The sequence below is a fragment of the Narcine bancroftii genome, chromosome 10, assembly GCF_036971445.1.
Source record: "Narcine bancroftii isolate sNarBan1 chromosome 10, sNarBan1.hap1, whole genome shotgun sequence".
Taxonomy (NCBI): Eukaryota; Metazoa; Chordata; class Chondrichthyes; order Torpediniformes; family Narcinidae; genus Narcine; species Narcine bancroftii.
The window spans coordinates 85,070,829-85,086,481 of NC_091478.1; the positions used below are offsets into that span (position 1 = coordinate 85,070,829).

Here is a 15,653-nt window from a genome sequence, read left to right on the forward strand (position 1 = left end):
GTGATGGGACTTTGAGATTTTGCCCCATAAAAACATTCAAGCTACTCCTACGACCACAAACCACTGAGAATTTTTATGTTCAAGTTAGCAGTGCTGCTTTCTTCAATCACTTGACTAATCTTCCAACCATTCTTCAATGAAATGAACCCATCTATATCCCTTTCTTCCTTTCCCCTTCTATTGTCTAAACATCAATTGCCTCCATGAAGCTCCACCCACAACTTGCTCTTTAGAGCTATTGATCACAACAGCTTTTTGTCTTCCCAAGGTCTAGGTTGTATGCAGCTATTACAACTCATCCAGCATTTCAAAGATTCACTCTGCTGTGTGTGATCTCAGCATAGACTTTTCTTCTTTTCTTTGGCTTGGCTTCGCGGACGAAGATTTATGGAGGGGGTAAAAAGTCCACGTCAGCTGCAGGCTCGTTTGTGGCTGACAAGTCCGATGCGGGACAGGCAGACACGGTTGCAGCGGTTGCAAGGGAAAATTGGTTGGTTGGGGTTGGGTGTTGGGTTTTTCCTCCTTTGCCTTTTGTCAGTGAGGTGGGCTCTGCGGTCTTCTTCAAAGGAGGTTGCTGCCCGCCAAACTGTGAGGCGCCAAGATGCACAGTTTGAGGCGTTATCAGCCCACTGGCGGTGGTCAATGTGGCAGGCACCAAGAGATTTCTTTAGGCAGTCCTTGTACCTTTTCTTTGGTGCACCTCTGTCACGGTGGCCAGTGGAGAGCTCGCCATATAACACGATCTTGGGAAGGCGATGGTCCTCCATTCTGGAGACGTGACCCATCCAGCGCAGCTGGATCTTCAGCAGCGTGGACTCGATGCTGTCGACCTCTGCCATCTCGAGTACTTCAACGTTAGGGGTGTAAGCGCTCCAATGGATGTTGAGGATGGAGCGGAGACAACGCTGGTGGAAGCGTTCTAGGAGCCGTAGGTGGTGCCGGTAGAGGACCCATGATTCGGAGCCGAACAGGAGTGTGGGTATGACAACGGCTCTGTATACGCTTATCTTTGTGAGGTTTTTCAGTTGGTTGTTTTTCCAGACTCTTTTGTGTAGTTTTCCAAAGGCGCTATTTGCTTTGGCGAGTCTGTTGTCTATCTCATTGTCGATCCTTGCATCTGATGAAATGGTGCAGCATAGACTAAGCTAAACACAAATATACAGCATTGGCATAAAGTAATTCATCACTGAACCATTCAGTCAGTTTTAGGTCTTTTGGTGTTACGTTTATATGGAAAACAATATTCTATGTCAAGTAGTTTTAGGATAAAGGTGGTGAAATGTTCCTGGAGGCAGAGGAGGTTGGGGAGGTACTAAATGAATACTTTCCTTCAGTATTCACATGACCTTGATCATGGTGAGGTCAGAATAGAACAGGCTGGACAATGTGGAGATTAAGGAAGAGGAAGTGTTGGATCTTCTTAAAAACATCAAGATCGATAGGCCCCCAGGACCAGATGCAATGTAACCCAGGTTGCTGTGAGAAGTGAGAAGAGATAGCTGGGGCAGTAGCAATGATCTTTGGCCGCAGGGGATGTGCCAGAGGATTGGAGAATGGCAAATATAGTCCCATTGTTTAAAAAAGGTAATAGAGAGAATCCTGGGACTTACAGACTGGTGAGTCTAATGTGTGTGTTGTGTAAACTATTGGAGAGGATTCTTAATGATAGGACCTATAAACATTTGGAGTATAGCCTACTCAAGGATAGTTAGCATAGCTTTGTGAAGGGAAGGTCGTGCCTCACACGTCAAATTTAGTTTTTTGAAGAGGTAACAAAAGAAATTGATGAGGGTAGGAGGTAAATGTGGTCTACATAGATGCTAGCAAGGCATTTGAAATGATCGCCCATGAGAGACTCATCCAGAAAGTCATGAGGCATAGGATCAGTGTGTGGCTTGCAGGAAGAAAGGAGAGAGTAGTGGTGGAAGGAAATGTCTAGAGGAGAGCCACAGGGATATGTTCTGGGACCCCTGCTCTTTGTGATTTTTATAAATGATCTGGATGAAGAAGTGGAAGGATGGGTCAGTAAGTTTGTGGATGACATGAAGGTTGGAGAATTGTGGGTGCCTGGAAAGCTTTGCCTGGGATTGGGGTGGAGGCTGAAACATTAGGGACATTTAAGATACTCTTAGACAAGCACATGGATTAAGGAAAAATTGAGGGTTATGGGGTTGGTGGCTTTAGTACATTTTTAAAGGGATATATGGGTCAGCACAACATCAAGGGCCGAAAGGCCTATACTGTAGTGGTCTATGTTAACGAACCTTTAAATAGGAATTATAGCATCTAAACAATCCTGAACTCATTTGAACAATTCACTTCTCACAATTGCACACCTGTCCAAAAGTAAGGTCAATTTTATGAAGAATCTATCCCAGTGGTTCTCAACCTTTCCCACCGACCACCCCTCACTTATATAACACCTTAAGTAATTCCTTACTAACCAGAGCACCTATGGCATCCTATGGTCTATCCTTTGAAGTGTCTATCCAGAGGACCATGCTGTGAACGCTGCCAAAAGTATCCCTCCACCACGCAAGAGAGCTGCAGGGGAGGCGGGAGCAGTTGCAGAGAGTGAGAGCAGAAACTTTGGCAGTGGAGGCAGGTATGAGCGGGGAGACCCCAACAACAGGAAAATAAATGGCCCAGCCAAGCAGGACAATTATGGGAATTTTACAGGAGTGACTGTATTCCAATAGATCAGCTGCTGGTATGCCTGATTTAAATTTGTGTGTGTGTGTGTGTGTGTGTGTGTGTGTGTGTGTGTGTGTGTGTGTGTGTGTGTGTGTGTGTGTGTGAGAGAGAGAGAGTGTGAGAGAGAGTGTGAGAGAGAGTGTGAGAGAGAGTGTGAGAGAGAGTGTGAGAGAGAGTGTGAGAGAGAGTGTGAGAGAGAGTGTGAGAGAGAGTGTGAGAGAGAGTGTGAGAGAGAGTGTGAGAGAGAGTGTGAGAGAGAGTGTGAGAGAGAGTGTGAGAGAGAGTGTGAGAGAGAGTGTGAGAGAGAGTGTGAGAGAGAGAGAGTGTGAGAGAGAGAGAGTGTGAGAGAGTGAGAGTGTGAGAGAGGGAGAGTGTGTGTGAGAGAGAGTGTGTGAGAGAGGGTGCTACCATTGCCTCAATAATCTTGTTTACATTTTCCTTGAACTTTTATTGTGCATCCAAAATAGTGACTGAGCATGGTAACTTTTTGCAAGCTACCCTTATGGCACATAAAACTAAGCTTTAAACTGCACATGACACAAAACAACTCAATTCAATTGACACACAAAGGATGGTCCTGTATAGAAGACAGTCATAGAAGTCATAGAGAAGACTTCCTCTGCCTCCAGGCACATTTCACCTCCTTTATCCTAAAACTACTGGACATAGAGCATTGTTTTCCATATAAATATTCAAAGTCTTGACTTTGCATTATTGATATTTTCTGAGATACATTACATTTATTTGAATTTGTATGCAAACACTTGACAACAGGTCAGCCCCATACATAATCACAGATCCAGGTTCACTGGCTTCACTTGGGGAGGGGTGGGGGGAGGTGGACCGGACCCGGTGACACCAAACTGACTGTCTATAAAATGTTTGGGCAGCGTTTCAACAGAAATTTATTATTTTTTATAAAAATATCCCTGTAGTTAGTTATAACAACAAAAACATTTTACGTAAACCCAGCTTACATGTATCAATATATCTATAAGGCTCAAACTCTACACTAATTTAATTTTTGAACATTCTAATGCACTCTGGTGACACCGCCCCCCCCCCATGGTCCATAGAGTGGGAGGGGGGGGGGTCGTTGGTGACACTAGGAGTTCCCATACCAGGTGTCACTAACCCTAGTGACGCCTCTGCCTACGTTTCTGAAACAATGTAAAATATTGAATTGACAATAAATACTCACCCTTGGATCAATGACCAGGTAAGTTTTGAGCTTCAGCTCGTTGAGGTAGGCATTTCTTTGGTGTCCATTTCCTTCTTCAACTTCATACGCTTTCTGCAAGTAGCTCAGGGTTGTATCAGTGATATGTACACGGCTAAAAATGTACAAAACATCATCTGTAAACTAATGCTGGAGATGGATGTTTTCTCAGCAATAGAAGAGGGCAGTATTTGGGTTGAGGTGAGTTTTAGAAACAGCATCAAGAACCACTGGCTATTGGACACTCTTAGTGCTGTTCTGCCATTTTTAAAAAAAATCCTAAACAGTGAATTCAGCTATATCTATATTTAAAATAAATGTAAAATCATGAAGGGCCATGGATGGTTGATCAGCAAGTTCTTATTTCTCTTACCAAAGAGATCAATCAAGCGGTTAGTGCAATGCCTTTGCGGCACCATTGATTGGGGTTAAAATCCCGCGCTCTCTGTAAGGAGTTTGTACGTTCTCCCCATGTTTGCATGGGTTTTCCCTGGGGACTCTGGTTTCCTCCCACCATTCAAAACGTACCAGGGTGTAAGTTAATTGGCTGTAAATTGGGCCGCACAGACTCATGGGCCAAAATGGCCCGTTTCCAAGCTGCAGGTCTAAATGTTTTTTTAAAAAAATAAGTAGCTGGTAAAGGGATTAAAGAGGAATTGACAACTATATGTTCTTCTCCCAAACAAAGTAGAGCTGGTTGAAACCTTTATCATGTGGAGAAAGTACCTAAGGAACATGCCATTTCCTACAAAACGAAAGACCATGAATTGTGAAATGGAATTAATGTAAAAAAAATTATTTTTTTCAAATTGTGTAGATGTTGAGACTAAATAGTATCCTTCCACTAAGTTTCACCAGCATGTTGGTGTACTGCACATGTTTACATCCTTGGTAAATAGGATGCAGTCTCACTTATTTGCCAATTTGAACACAAATTTTTTTTAAATAATTTTTTATTTTTCACACTATGAACCATATTAACCAAAATACACACAAACATTTCCCTCTTGAATATACACAGTGTCATTTTCTCCCCTTTTTTCCCCCTCCCTTCCTCCCACCCCTGTGAGAGATAAGTAAAACTGATATAAAAATATGAAGATGAGAAAACTAGTATAGATAAATAAAGCCAGTTGAATAAGATAAGGATAGATAATAGATAATAGAATGTAGGAAGTAAAGTTAGTTTGGATAAGATAAGAGTCCTCTAGCCTTAGACAGAATTAGCAAGTTCTGCATACAAGAAGGTTGTAGCCCTCCTGAGAGTCGGGAAGGTGTGAATTAGAACAAAGGCAGGTTTGTGAATAAGGACAATGACATGATGGGACACCGACAGGATACCCCCTGGTCCTCCAAGTTCACAGAAACAGCAGGTAGGCAGACAGGATTGCCTAATGCCAAACTCATCCAGGAGGCAGAAGAATGCAAGGGGGAGGATACTTCTATACTGAAATCAACTGTATAAAAGTTGGGTGAGCCCCAGGATATGTGTATATTCCCAGGGTAAGGGGAAGCACCCAACTTTGCATTGTTGTATAATAAATGTTCTGTTCTCAATTTTTGTCTCGAGCAAATTCTGTGAAGGTACTTCTGTTTCTCACACCCCCCTCCAAACCCATTAAACGTTCAACATATACAATACAATAAACCCATTAAACAATGTCATCACACAATAAAAATAAACAAGAAAATTGTGTCATCTACTTTTACACACTTGGTCAGTTCATCTCGTCTTCTCATTCTATCATTTTAGGGAGTGGAGGTCTGCGGTAGGCCCTCTCTGTTGTGTTCCATGTATGGTTCCCAAATTTGTTCCAATAAAGTGACATTATTTTTTAAATTATATGTTATTTTTTCCAATGGAAAAAATTTATTCATTTCTATGTACCATTGCTGTACTCTCAGGCTCTCTTCTGATTTCCAAGTTGACATTATACATTTTTTTGCTGCAGCTAAGGCTATCATAATAAATCTTTTTTGTGCTTCATCCAGTTTGAGGCCTAATTCTTGACTTCTTATATTACTTACTGACAAAAGGCAAAGGAAGAAAAACCCAACACCCAACCCCAACCCACCAATTTTCCCCTGCAACCGCTGCAACCGTGTCTGCCTGTCCCGCATCAGACTTGTCAGCCACAAACGAGCCTGCAGCTGACGTGGACTTTTTACCCCCTCCATAAATCTTCGTCCGCGAAGCCAAGCCAAAGAAAAAAATATTACTTAGAAGAAAGATCTCTGGATTTTTTGGTATGTTGCTTTTTGTGATTTTATTTAATACCTGATTTAGATCTTCCCAAAACTTTTCCACTTTCTCACATGCCCAAATTGCATGTACTGTTGTTCCCGTTTCCTTCTTACAACGAAAATATCTATCTGATACTGTTGGGTCCCATTTATTTAACTTTTGGGGTGAGGTGTATAACCTGTGTAATCAATTATATTGTATCAAGCGTAACGTCGTGTTTATTGTATTTCTCATAGTTCCGGAGCATAGCTTTTCCCATGTTTCATTTTTTAGATCTTGTTCCCACTTTTGTTTAGGTTTATAGCTTATTTCATTATTTTCTTTTTCTTGCAGCTTGATGTGCATGTTTGTTATAAATCTTTTAATTATCATTGTGTCTGTAATCACATATTCAAAGCTGCTTCCTTCTGGTAATCTCAGTCTGCTTCCCAATTTGTCCTTTAGATAGGTTTTCAGTTGGTGGTATGCAAACATTGTACCGTGAGTTATTCCATATTTGTACTTCATTTGTTCAAATTATAATAAATTATTTCCCAAAAAACAATTTTCTATTCTTTTAATCCCTTTTCTCTCCCATTCTCTAAAGGAAAGGTCATCTAGTGTGAAAGGAATTAGTTGATTTTGTGTCAATAATAATTTTGGTAGTTGGTAATTTGTTTTTTACCTTTCTACATGAATCTTCTTCCAAATGTTGAGTAAATGGTGCAGTACTGGTGAACTTCTATATTGCACCAGTTTTTCATCCCACTTATAAAGTATATGTTCTGGTACCTTCTCCCCTATTTTATCCAGCTCTATCCTGGTCCAATCTGGTTTTTCCCTTGTTTAATAAAAATCTGATATCTTAATTGTGCTGCTCTATAATAATTCTTAAAGTTTGGTAGCTGCAAACCCCCTTGTTTGTACCATTCTGTTAATTTATCTAGCGCTATCCTCGGTTTCCCCCCTTTCCATAAGAATTTCCTTATTATTTAATGTGAACACAAATGTTGATGAGAACATTACCCTACTGAGGACCAGCAGCTACCAAAGTTTCTTTTTGGCACATGAAGTGGTCAATTCATACAGGTTTATAATAAAATTACTTTGAGTTAACTAAGAAGATTTCATGAAAACTTGGTTTACATCACGGAAAACTTCAGCAAAACAGAACTTACCCAGGCACTCCTCCAGATTCCATGTGATTGGCTAAGGTTACATCATGTGACCAAACATCATACTGCCACTTCCTCAGCCCAATCACACCACACAGTACATTGCCAGAATGTACTCCAACTCGCATACTGATGTCTACTCCTGTTGCATCCCGGACTTGCCTGTCAACAACAAGAGTGAAGTCACTCATCTTTAGAATATGAACTCAAGAGACCACAAGAGGTTGAAGCAGGAATTGGCCACTCATCCCCAGTGCTGGTGCAGCAGGCTATCAGGAAGGCAAATGCAATGATGGTCTTCATTGCTATAGGGATTGAGTTGAGAAGCAGGGAGGTTATGTTGCAACTGCACAAGGTATAGGTGAGGCGGCATTTGGAGTACTGAGTCCAGTTCTCGTCTCCTTTGTTCAGGAGGATATACTAGCCTTGGAGGAGTTTCACTAGAATGATTCCAGAGATGAGGGAGTTAGCCTATGAGGAGAGATTGAATCACCTGGGACTGTACTCACTGGAATGAGAGGGGATCTTATAGTAACATATAAAATTAGGAAAGGAATAGATAAGTTAGAGGTAGATAATTTTTTTACCCCACAGGTAGATGAGGACAAGGGGGCATAGCCTCAAGATTGAGGGTAGTGGATTTATGTCGGAGATGAAGAGGAACTGTTTTTTCCCCAGAGAGAGGTGAATGGATGGAATTCTCTACCCATTGAGGAAGTGAACGCTTCTTCATTAAACCAATTTAAGTCTGGATAGATTTTTGCATAGTAGGGAATTAAGGGATATGGGGAGAAGGCCCTGTTATCATATCAACCATGATCTTTCTGAATGGCAGAACAGGCTTCAATGAGCAGAATTACCATCTCCAGCTCCTATTTCTTATGTTCCGGTTCCTATATTCACAAAATGCACAGCAATGAGTTCTCATTTCAAATCCCTGTCAAGCTTCAGTGAAAAGGTTTTATGCCTTTGCAATATTTTCAGATGGTTAATTTACACACACTACTTTCTAATTTTTAAAAAAAGTCCTCAGTTCCTCTTTAGTTCAAGTTTATTAGTATCATCTAATTCTACAATTACAACCCGATGAAATTGTGCTCTCCAGCGCTTGATGCAAAAACATGTGAATACACATCCAGGTGCAACACACATACAGACAAATGATACCTATTCAGTATGTATATGCATAGATGAAGTTATATAAATATTGTTTCAGAAATAGTTAAGTCTAGGAGGGTTTGTGTGAGCTGTTCCTTTGGTCATTCACCATTCTCACTGCTCATGGGAAGAAGCTGTTCCTCAGCCTGGAGGTGCTGGCTCTTATACTCCTGTTTCTCTTCCCTGATGGGAGTAGCTGAAAGATGCTGTGTGCAGGGTGGTAAGGGTCTTCAAATATTTTGCAAGCCTTCTTCAAACAAAGATCTTGGTAATTCACTTTGATAGGACAAGAGGGAGACCCTAGGGATCATCTCTTTTGCTCTTACGGTCCTGTGGATTGACCTCTGGTCCATTGCTCCTCAGCAACTGTACCACACTTTGAGGCAACAGCCAGGACACTTTCAGTAGAGCTCCTGCAGAAGGTTAACATAATGGTGGCCCACTTTAGTCTTCTATAGTGTAATCGCTGTGCGTCTTCCTGACAAGTGAGGAGATGTTGTGTGACCAGGATAGGCAAATTCTTAACTGGACTCCTTGGAACTTGGTGCACTCTTCTCTGTCCACGACTGAACTATTAATGTGAAGTGGAGGATGATTGTCCCTGTTCCTCCTGAAGTCCACAATCATCTCCTTTGTCTGGTCCACGATGAAACTCACGTTGTTACTCTCGTACCATTTCACGAGATTTTCCACCTCTTCTCTGTAGCGCGACTCATCGTTGTTGCTGATGAGGCCGACGGCTGTTGTGCCATCTGCAATCTCGATGACACTGTTGGAGCTGGATTTGGCAACGCAGACGTGGATCAGTTATGTGAACAGGAGCGAGCTCAGCACACAGCCTGAAGTCCGCCAGTGCTCAGCGTTCTGCTGCCGACCCAGACAGACTGTGACCTTTCCATTAGGAAGTACAAAATCCAGTTTCAGAGAGGGATGTTGAGTCCCAGCGAGGACAGCTTCTCCACCAGCTTCTGGGGAATGATTGTATGAAACGTTAAGCTAGTCGATGAACACCCTTAAATTCATACCTTCTTGTTATTGACCACTTTGCTTCCAGTGTATTTCAAAATTCTGTACATCTCAATTTAATTTCCCTTATTTTTGTCCAAAACAATCTATCCTCATCACATACAGAGAAATGAGTACATTCAGTTCTAACAGCTGGACAAAGTCGCCATACAGGAACACATACACATGTAAAAATACTGTTCAGGTCACTAGGTTGGACAAAACTAAAAATTAACACTCCGATATTTCTTCCAAAGGATAGAACATCCATTCTCTTTCTTTTCATCCAAAGTCAAAGATAGTTTTTTTTTTAAATTACAAAGGCAGTGTCAAAGAAGATGTGTTAACTTTAACATAATGTACTGAGCATCTTCCCATGGGCTATGAGAATGCTGAACGACAAAAGGAGATGCTCACACTAACCATCGGAGACTTTCATATTCATGAAACAATGTTTATTTATTTGGATACATGAAAACTCGTCTGTATACATCGTTTGTCTGTATGTGCATAACGTCTGGTTACGTTTGCATGTTTTTCGCCAAGGACCGGAGAACGCCATTTTACTTTGGGTTGTACTTATGCAATCAGATGACAATTAACTTGAATATAAACCAATGAAATTACAGGCAATATTAACGGTCAAGAAAATTACTAAGAAATAATAAAACATTTTAGCAAATTTGCCAACAATTATATTAAAATCTTTTTTGGTAGAAAATGGATAATAGCTATTTTCAGTCCACGTTATTCACACAATTGCAATTTCCACCAACTTCAGTGGAAGTATAGAGCAATTTGCTGATACACTGGTCCTGGTTATGGCTATCACCCAAAGCAAATTTAAACTATATTTTATCTTCATCTTGAATTTTTCCAATTAAATCTCATGGAATTGTTCAACAAGTTCTTGTGGTTAAATGAGAACCCATAAATTCAAAACCAAAAACAAATCACAACTATACATTGCTTGAACTTTTTCTCAGACAAGAACCATTACATACTCAATAGCTTCGCACATGTCAAGGCCCATTTTAACACAATTCTTTGCATGTTTTGGTAAAGATACGGGAAGTCCCGAGACACAGTAATAGCAATCGCCCAGTATTTTAATCCTCATACATTCATTTTCCTGTAAAAAAAAGCAGAGTTTCCCACAGTGATATAGAACACAATAAAGCATTCAAATTAACGAGCGCATTCAACTTGTTTATCTTCCAAAATTGCCATCAGTGATCATAAAATTTTGAATAAAAGGGAACAGCTCTCAGCAGTTTACAGTCATATAACAATTTAAACTGTCATGTCACTATAAATTTAATCATGATTTTCACTGGGAAGCAAATTGATTTTCCTACCCAAGTCGAATTTAGGATTAAAAAAAAATTAAATAATGAATTTCTATGGCAATAGATGTAAAACTAAAAGGACCCACAGCCAGTGCCAGGAGTTGTAAATTAACAGGACGCCAGGTAGTTTGTATTAGGTGAGAAATTGTTTTTCTATGTTTAAATGGAATTACTTTGACTGGATTCTATCACACCATCTCCATTTGGTCCCCATTCACCAGAAAAAAAACAAATGCACGAAAAGACTTGCCCAAAGTTGGGTATTCTGTGTGAGACATTCATCTCATGACACAACAAAGACTTTCCATAATCTTCAACACACATCAGGAGGATGTAGGCAAACTCTCCACTCACAACATTAGCACATGGACAAGTTAGCACATCGCTATGGTCGATTTTATTTCTCTCAACTTGAAGATTCCTCAGAGAGTTCTTGTTTCAAGAGTGTATATTATCCTTCAGTTGATAAGCAAGGATTTTTTTTTCCACAGATAAGCCTAGAGTCTACATGCTTTTTTTTCCATTATATAGCATCATGATCATGGCCCACCCAATCTTCATATGCATGGACTTGCCTGAATGGATCAGTGAACATCAAAGAGGTGCAGAAACCAAAGCCAAATTTTAAAAGGATTGTTCTTGACTATTGAACTGCTCATCACACTTTTGAGATAAGATGAACTAACCCTAAAATGACACATTTCTCAATGATATAGCCTCAAGAAGGTGACTCATTGTGAGACGCAAGGCACTTTCAAGCAGGGAAAATACCCATCTGTGAAGGTAAAGGTTCTTTGCCCTTACGCCTAAAGACATACCTTCCATGGCCAGCTCCGAGGCGCCAATTCCAACCCTTCTCAGGGAAGGATAATCAGCGGAACGGTGTGCTCCACTGACTGACCTGAATGTAGAGCCGCTGCAAGTTGCTGGTTAGAGGTGGGCTGATAATGCCGTCAGTCCATGGCCCATCTCCCCACTCACCCCTCTTCCTCTCAAGGCAGGAGCAGCAGGCGGGAGCCGGCAGGGCAACAGGAGCCAGTGGGGCAGTGCGAGGTATCGGAAGCTGTCAGGGGCAGCTGGTGTAGGCTGTGACAGCCTCACCAGGCCATTTTGGCCTTCGAGCCTGATCTCTGTGGCTCAAAACGCTGCAGAGCAATGGCTGTCTTCCTTATCTATAATTCCCCCACGCAGCTGGAAATGTTCTGGCAATCACAGAGCAGTTCCAGCTGCATGGGGGGGGTTACGGGTAGGGAAGACGGTCATTGCTCTGCCACATATTTATGACACATCTCCATCGGCTCCAGATGGCGCTATGAGGTGCCTCTCAATACGAATGTGACGCTGGAGCAGCCTTTTAGGGCTGCTGTCTGAAAGGTGTTTTAAATTTTAGATCCACTCTTGTAGCCAGCCTCCAGGCAGAAGCCTGACATGAAATGGCCTATAGAAACCCTTTAACTTTATAAAACCAGCCTCACTTCGTGAAAACTATCCATCAGCCAATTTCTCCCCATCAGAGATCTCCATTTCCTCTCATAACCCATATTGTATTGCTCAATATTCAGTTTAATTTCACTGAATAGTCACCCAAACACTACCAATGATTAAACTAATAGAATTTATGCTGTAACCAATAATTAACGAATACCATAAATTTGTTTATTCTGGGAAAAAATATATGGGAATATTTAAATTTCTTTAAGTCAGGTCATTTTTAACCCAGGAGTACCAGCGTTCCAAATTTTGTGATGAAAATATTTCATGCATAGGTCAGAATTTTGAAATATTCTGATGAAAACAAATAGTTCAAGTGGAAAGAAGATCAACTTTAAACCACTTTTTTGGGTGAATATTAAATGCATCCAAGGAAGCGTGAATAAATACAGATCTACAGTATTTGTCGCCCAAAATTCCCATTCACGAGATATGCCAATTCGCCTTTGTAAATATTTAAATACAAGTTCTAAAATGATGCCAGGTGGAGAAGCTCAGTTCCACAAAATTTATAGCCCTCTCAGAAGCACCCTTGCCTCAAATTCATTTCAGTTGCATTAATACAAGCATAGTTTCACATCTAACTAGAACCACAATTGTAGAATGATGGGGAATAGTTTGGTCAAGGATAATATGCAAACAGAACTGGATCCCCTACCTTAGCAATTTGGTCAAACTTCCCAAACAGTTCATTCAGCATGACAACCAGCTCTTTGGGTGAACAGTCACTTGCCAGACGGGTAAAACCCACGATATCTGCATAGAGGATGCTGTAGCAGAGAAAGCAGAAATGGCTGAAAACAAGTCTGATCATTAAGTCATGCAACAATGCTTCAGAATCGAGATTTAATGGTCTCAGAGAAAGGGAAAGCATCAAGACATAATTACTAAACATAGAGTAAATAAATAAAAAGCTGCATACCATCTGTTGTCCTTTGAAAAAGCTTTGTTCTGATAGTGCAGGTTGAGTACCACTTATCGAAGATCCAAAATCCAAAACATTTTTTGTCCGTGGTCCCATAAGGCAATATGTAATTGAATTCAGAAATCCTGACCAGAGAACGGGATGCAGCGGACATAAATAGTGCATTACTGAGTGTAGATTTTTAAATATATGTCTACTTCAATTAATTTGTGCCTATTTGTATAGTAATGTTTAAGTCTGAGTAAATTTTTTTAATAGTGTTCCAAAATTTGAAACACTTCTGGTCCCATGCATTTCGGATAAGGGGTACTCAACCTGTATATAAAGTACTAAACATTCAGAGCCACAAATTTGTCATTGGAGACCTGAAAAATGATTACAGTATGTTTTAACATGTTGACTAACTACATATGATAAATATAGGCAGAATAAACTAATTATAAATAGAATTGATAATGGAAGGCATGTGAATGCTATCAAGATCAAGAATATTTGCACTGTACCTGACATTCTGATGTCTTTTTACATACAAACTGTGAAAATTATCCTGCTTGTGTGGGTAGTAGTTACTTTCTTTCAAACGCTCAATAATAGATAGTTTCATTTCCATAGATATATAAACAGGCAACACAGATAACAGCAGGCTTTCCTGAAATAAATGAATTACAAGGGTATCTTTTAATACTTTTATTGCAACAAAACATCAACCATTGCGTTTAGCACTAAGTCACACTCGAGTCCAATTAACTTTAATTATTTTAAAACCATCCCCAATGCTAACAAAAGAAAACTTCCCTCATGTCATAAACATTAAGCGCACCCAAGACAGGAATAGAAGAAACTGACTTGCATTAATCCACTCTAATCTTCCAACCAATTTGAGCAGTTACAAAGGTTTCCTTTCAGATTGTATTGCAAATTAACCACCGATTACAGTAAAATCCTCATTATTCAGAATTCAAGCAACCGGCAGCCTCAAGCAATCAGCAAAAAAATTACAGAAAATTAATGTAAAATATATTTAAGTTTAAAATTGGTGCTCCCTAGTGGTCAGTTTGCCATTCACACCACGCACAATCTGAAGCAACTGGCAAATTCACTTATCCAACATATACCAATCCCCACAGGCGCCAGATGCCAAAGGTTTTACTGTATGTATTGTTTTTCAGATGCCACATGACTTCTCAGGTACTTTAGTAGCACCCAAATGTCTGTACACTTTATACAGGAGTATTAACTGCCAAGAGAGAAAATCGGATATGCAAGCATGCAGCGGCTATCATCTTTCAACAACCAACTGCATTTCTCACCTACCCTCATTGGAAAAAGCCTGCATAGGAGCTCTGGCGAGATGCTGGACAAACTTGGGTTGTTTTCTCTGGAGTGTTGGAGGATGAGATGCGACATGATAAAAGTTTATAAAATTATGAGAGACAGAACCATTTTACCAGGGTAAAAGTGTCAGAGTTCATATGTTTAAAGTGAGGGGGGGGGGTAGATTTAAAGGAGAGGTCAAATGTTTAAATTGGGGGGAAATTTATGTACATGTGCAGAGTTTTTTTTAAAATTACACAGAGGGTGGTAAATGCTTGGAATGCACGCGAAAGAGTATTGCAGAGAAACCAACAGGCTTTTATTCACTTGAGAACTTTGCATATCCCTACTGTTCGGTTGTCTTGCACTGAGTACCAAGGGACAGTGGAACATTCACCTGTGGGGAGGGGCCACAGGTAAACTGGCCAATAGGTGTGCTTGACCAGATAATTGTACATGACAGTGGTTTACCACAAGGGGTACTGGTTGAAGATGCTAATGTTTATGATGCTTCCCAATAGATGCATCCATATATATCTATCTATATAGATATGTACGTATATATAGATAAAAAACATGCAAGCAGCAGAGTATTACTTTAATTTGGACATAAATACCACACAAAACTGCAGCAGGTTGTGAATGTGGATTAGGCCACTAGACACATCCCCCTCCATCTGCTTTGGAAAAGTATCCAGCATACGAAAAGACAGATCTTATTCAGTTTCTTTTCTGCGGTTATCAGATTCCCGAATACATCCAAGATAGTAAAAAGTAAATTACAAAATTCTGTAGACACCGTGGTTGAAGTAAAAATACAAAATGCTGAAGAAGCTCAACAGGTCAAACAGGGACCTTTATGAAAGCAAAGTTAAAGATACAGAACCAACATTTTGGGCTTGAGCCCTTCATCAAAATATGAGAAAATGCCGGCAGGCATCCGAACAAAAGAGGAGAGCGGGAAGTTTGGGGGGTGGGAGGCAGGAGATGATAGGTGGAGAAAGGAGGTAGGTAGGGGACAGCAGCAATGAGGGGGAGGAGGGATGGCTGTATGGGGTAAAGAACTGGAAGGACAGGAAAAGGGGAGAGGAAAGAAAAG

At 40.5% G+C, this 15,653-nt stretch overlaps 1 protein-coding gene across 6 annotated transcripts in view; it reads right to left on the bottom strand.

Annotated features, from left to right (window-relative positions):
- The window catches only part of adcy7 (adenylate cyclase 7), a 138,783-nt gene that overhangs the window by 31,982 nt on the left and 91,148 nt on the right, over positions 1–15,653 (bottom strand). For 5 of the 6 annotated variants that reach the window (XM_069901612.1, XM_069901617.1, XM_069901613.1 and 2 more), the window contains 5 exons: positions 13,744–13,889; positions 12,974–13,085; positions 10,480–10,607; positions 7,316–7,474; positions 3,896–4,028 (listed from right to left, as the gene is read on the bottom strand). In XM_069901612.1, coding sequence (XP_069757713.1) covers positions 3,896–4,028; positions 7,316–7,474; positions 10,480–10,607; positions 12,974–13,085; positions 13,744–13,889 — 678 coding nt within the window. Of the gene's footprint in view, positions 1–3,895; positions 4,029–7,315; positions 7,475–10,479; positions 10,608–12,973; positions 13,086–13,237; positions 13,329–13,743; positions 13,890–15,653 lie in introns of those variants that run through there. The other variant, XM_069901618.1, reaches the window with a different exon arrangement.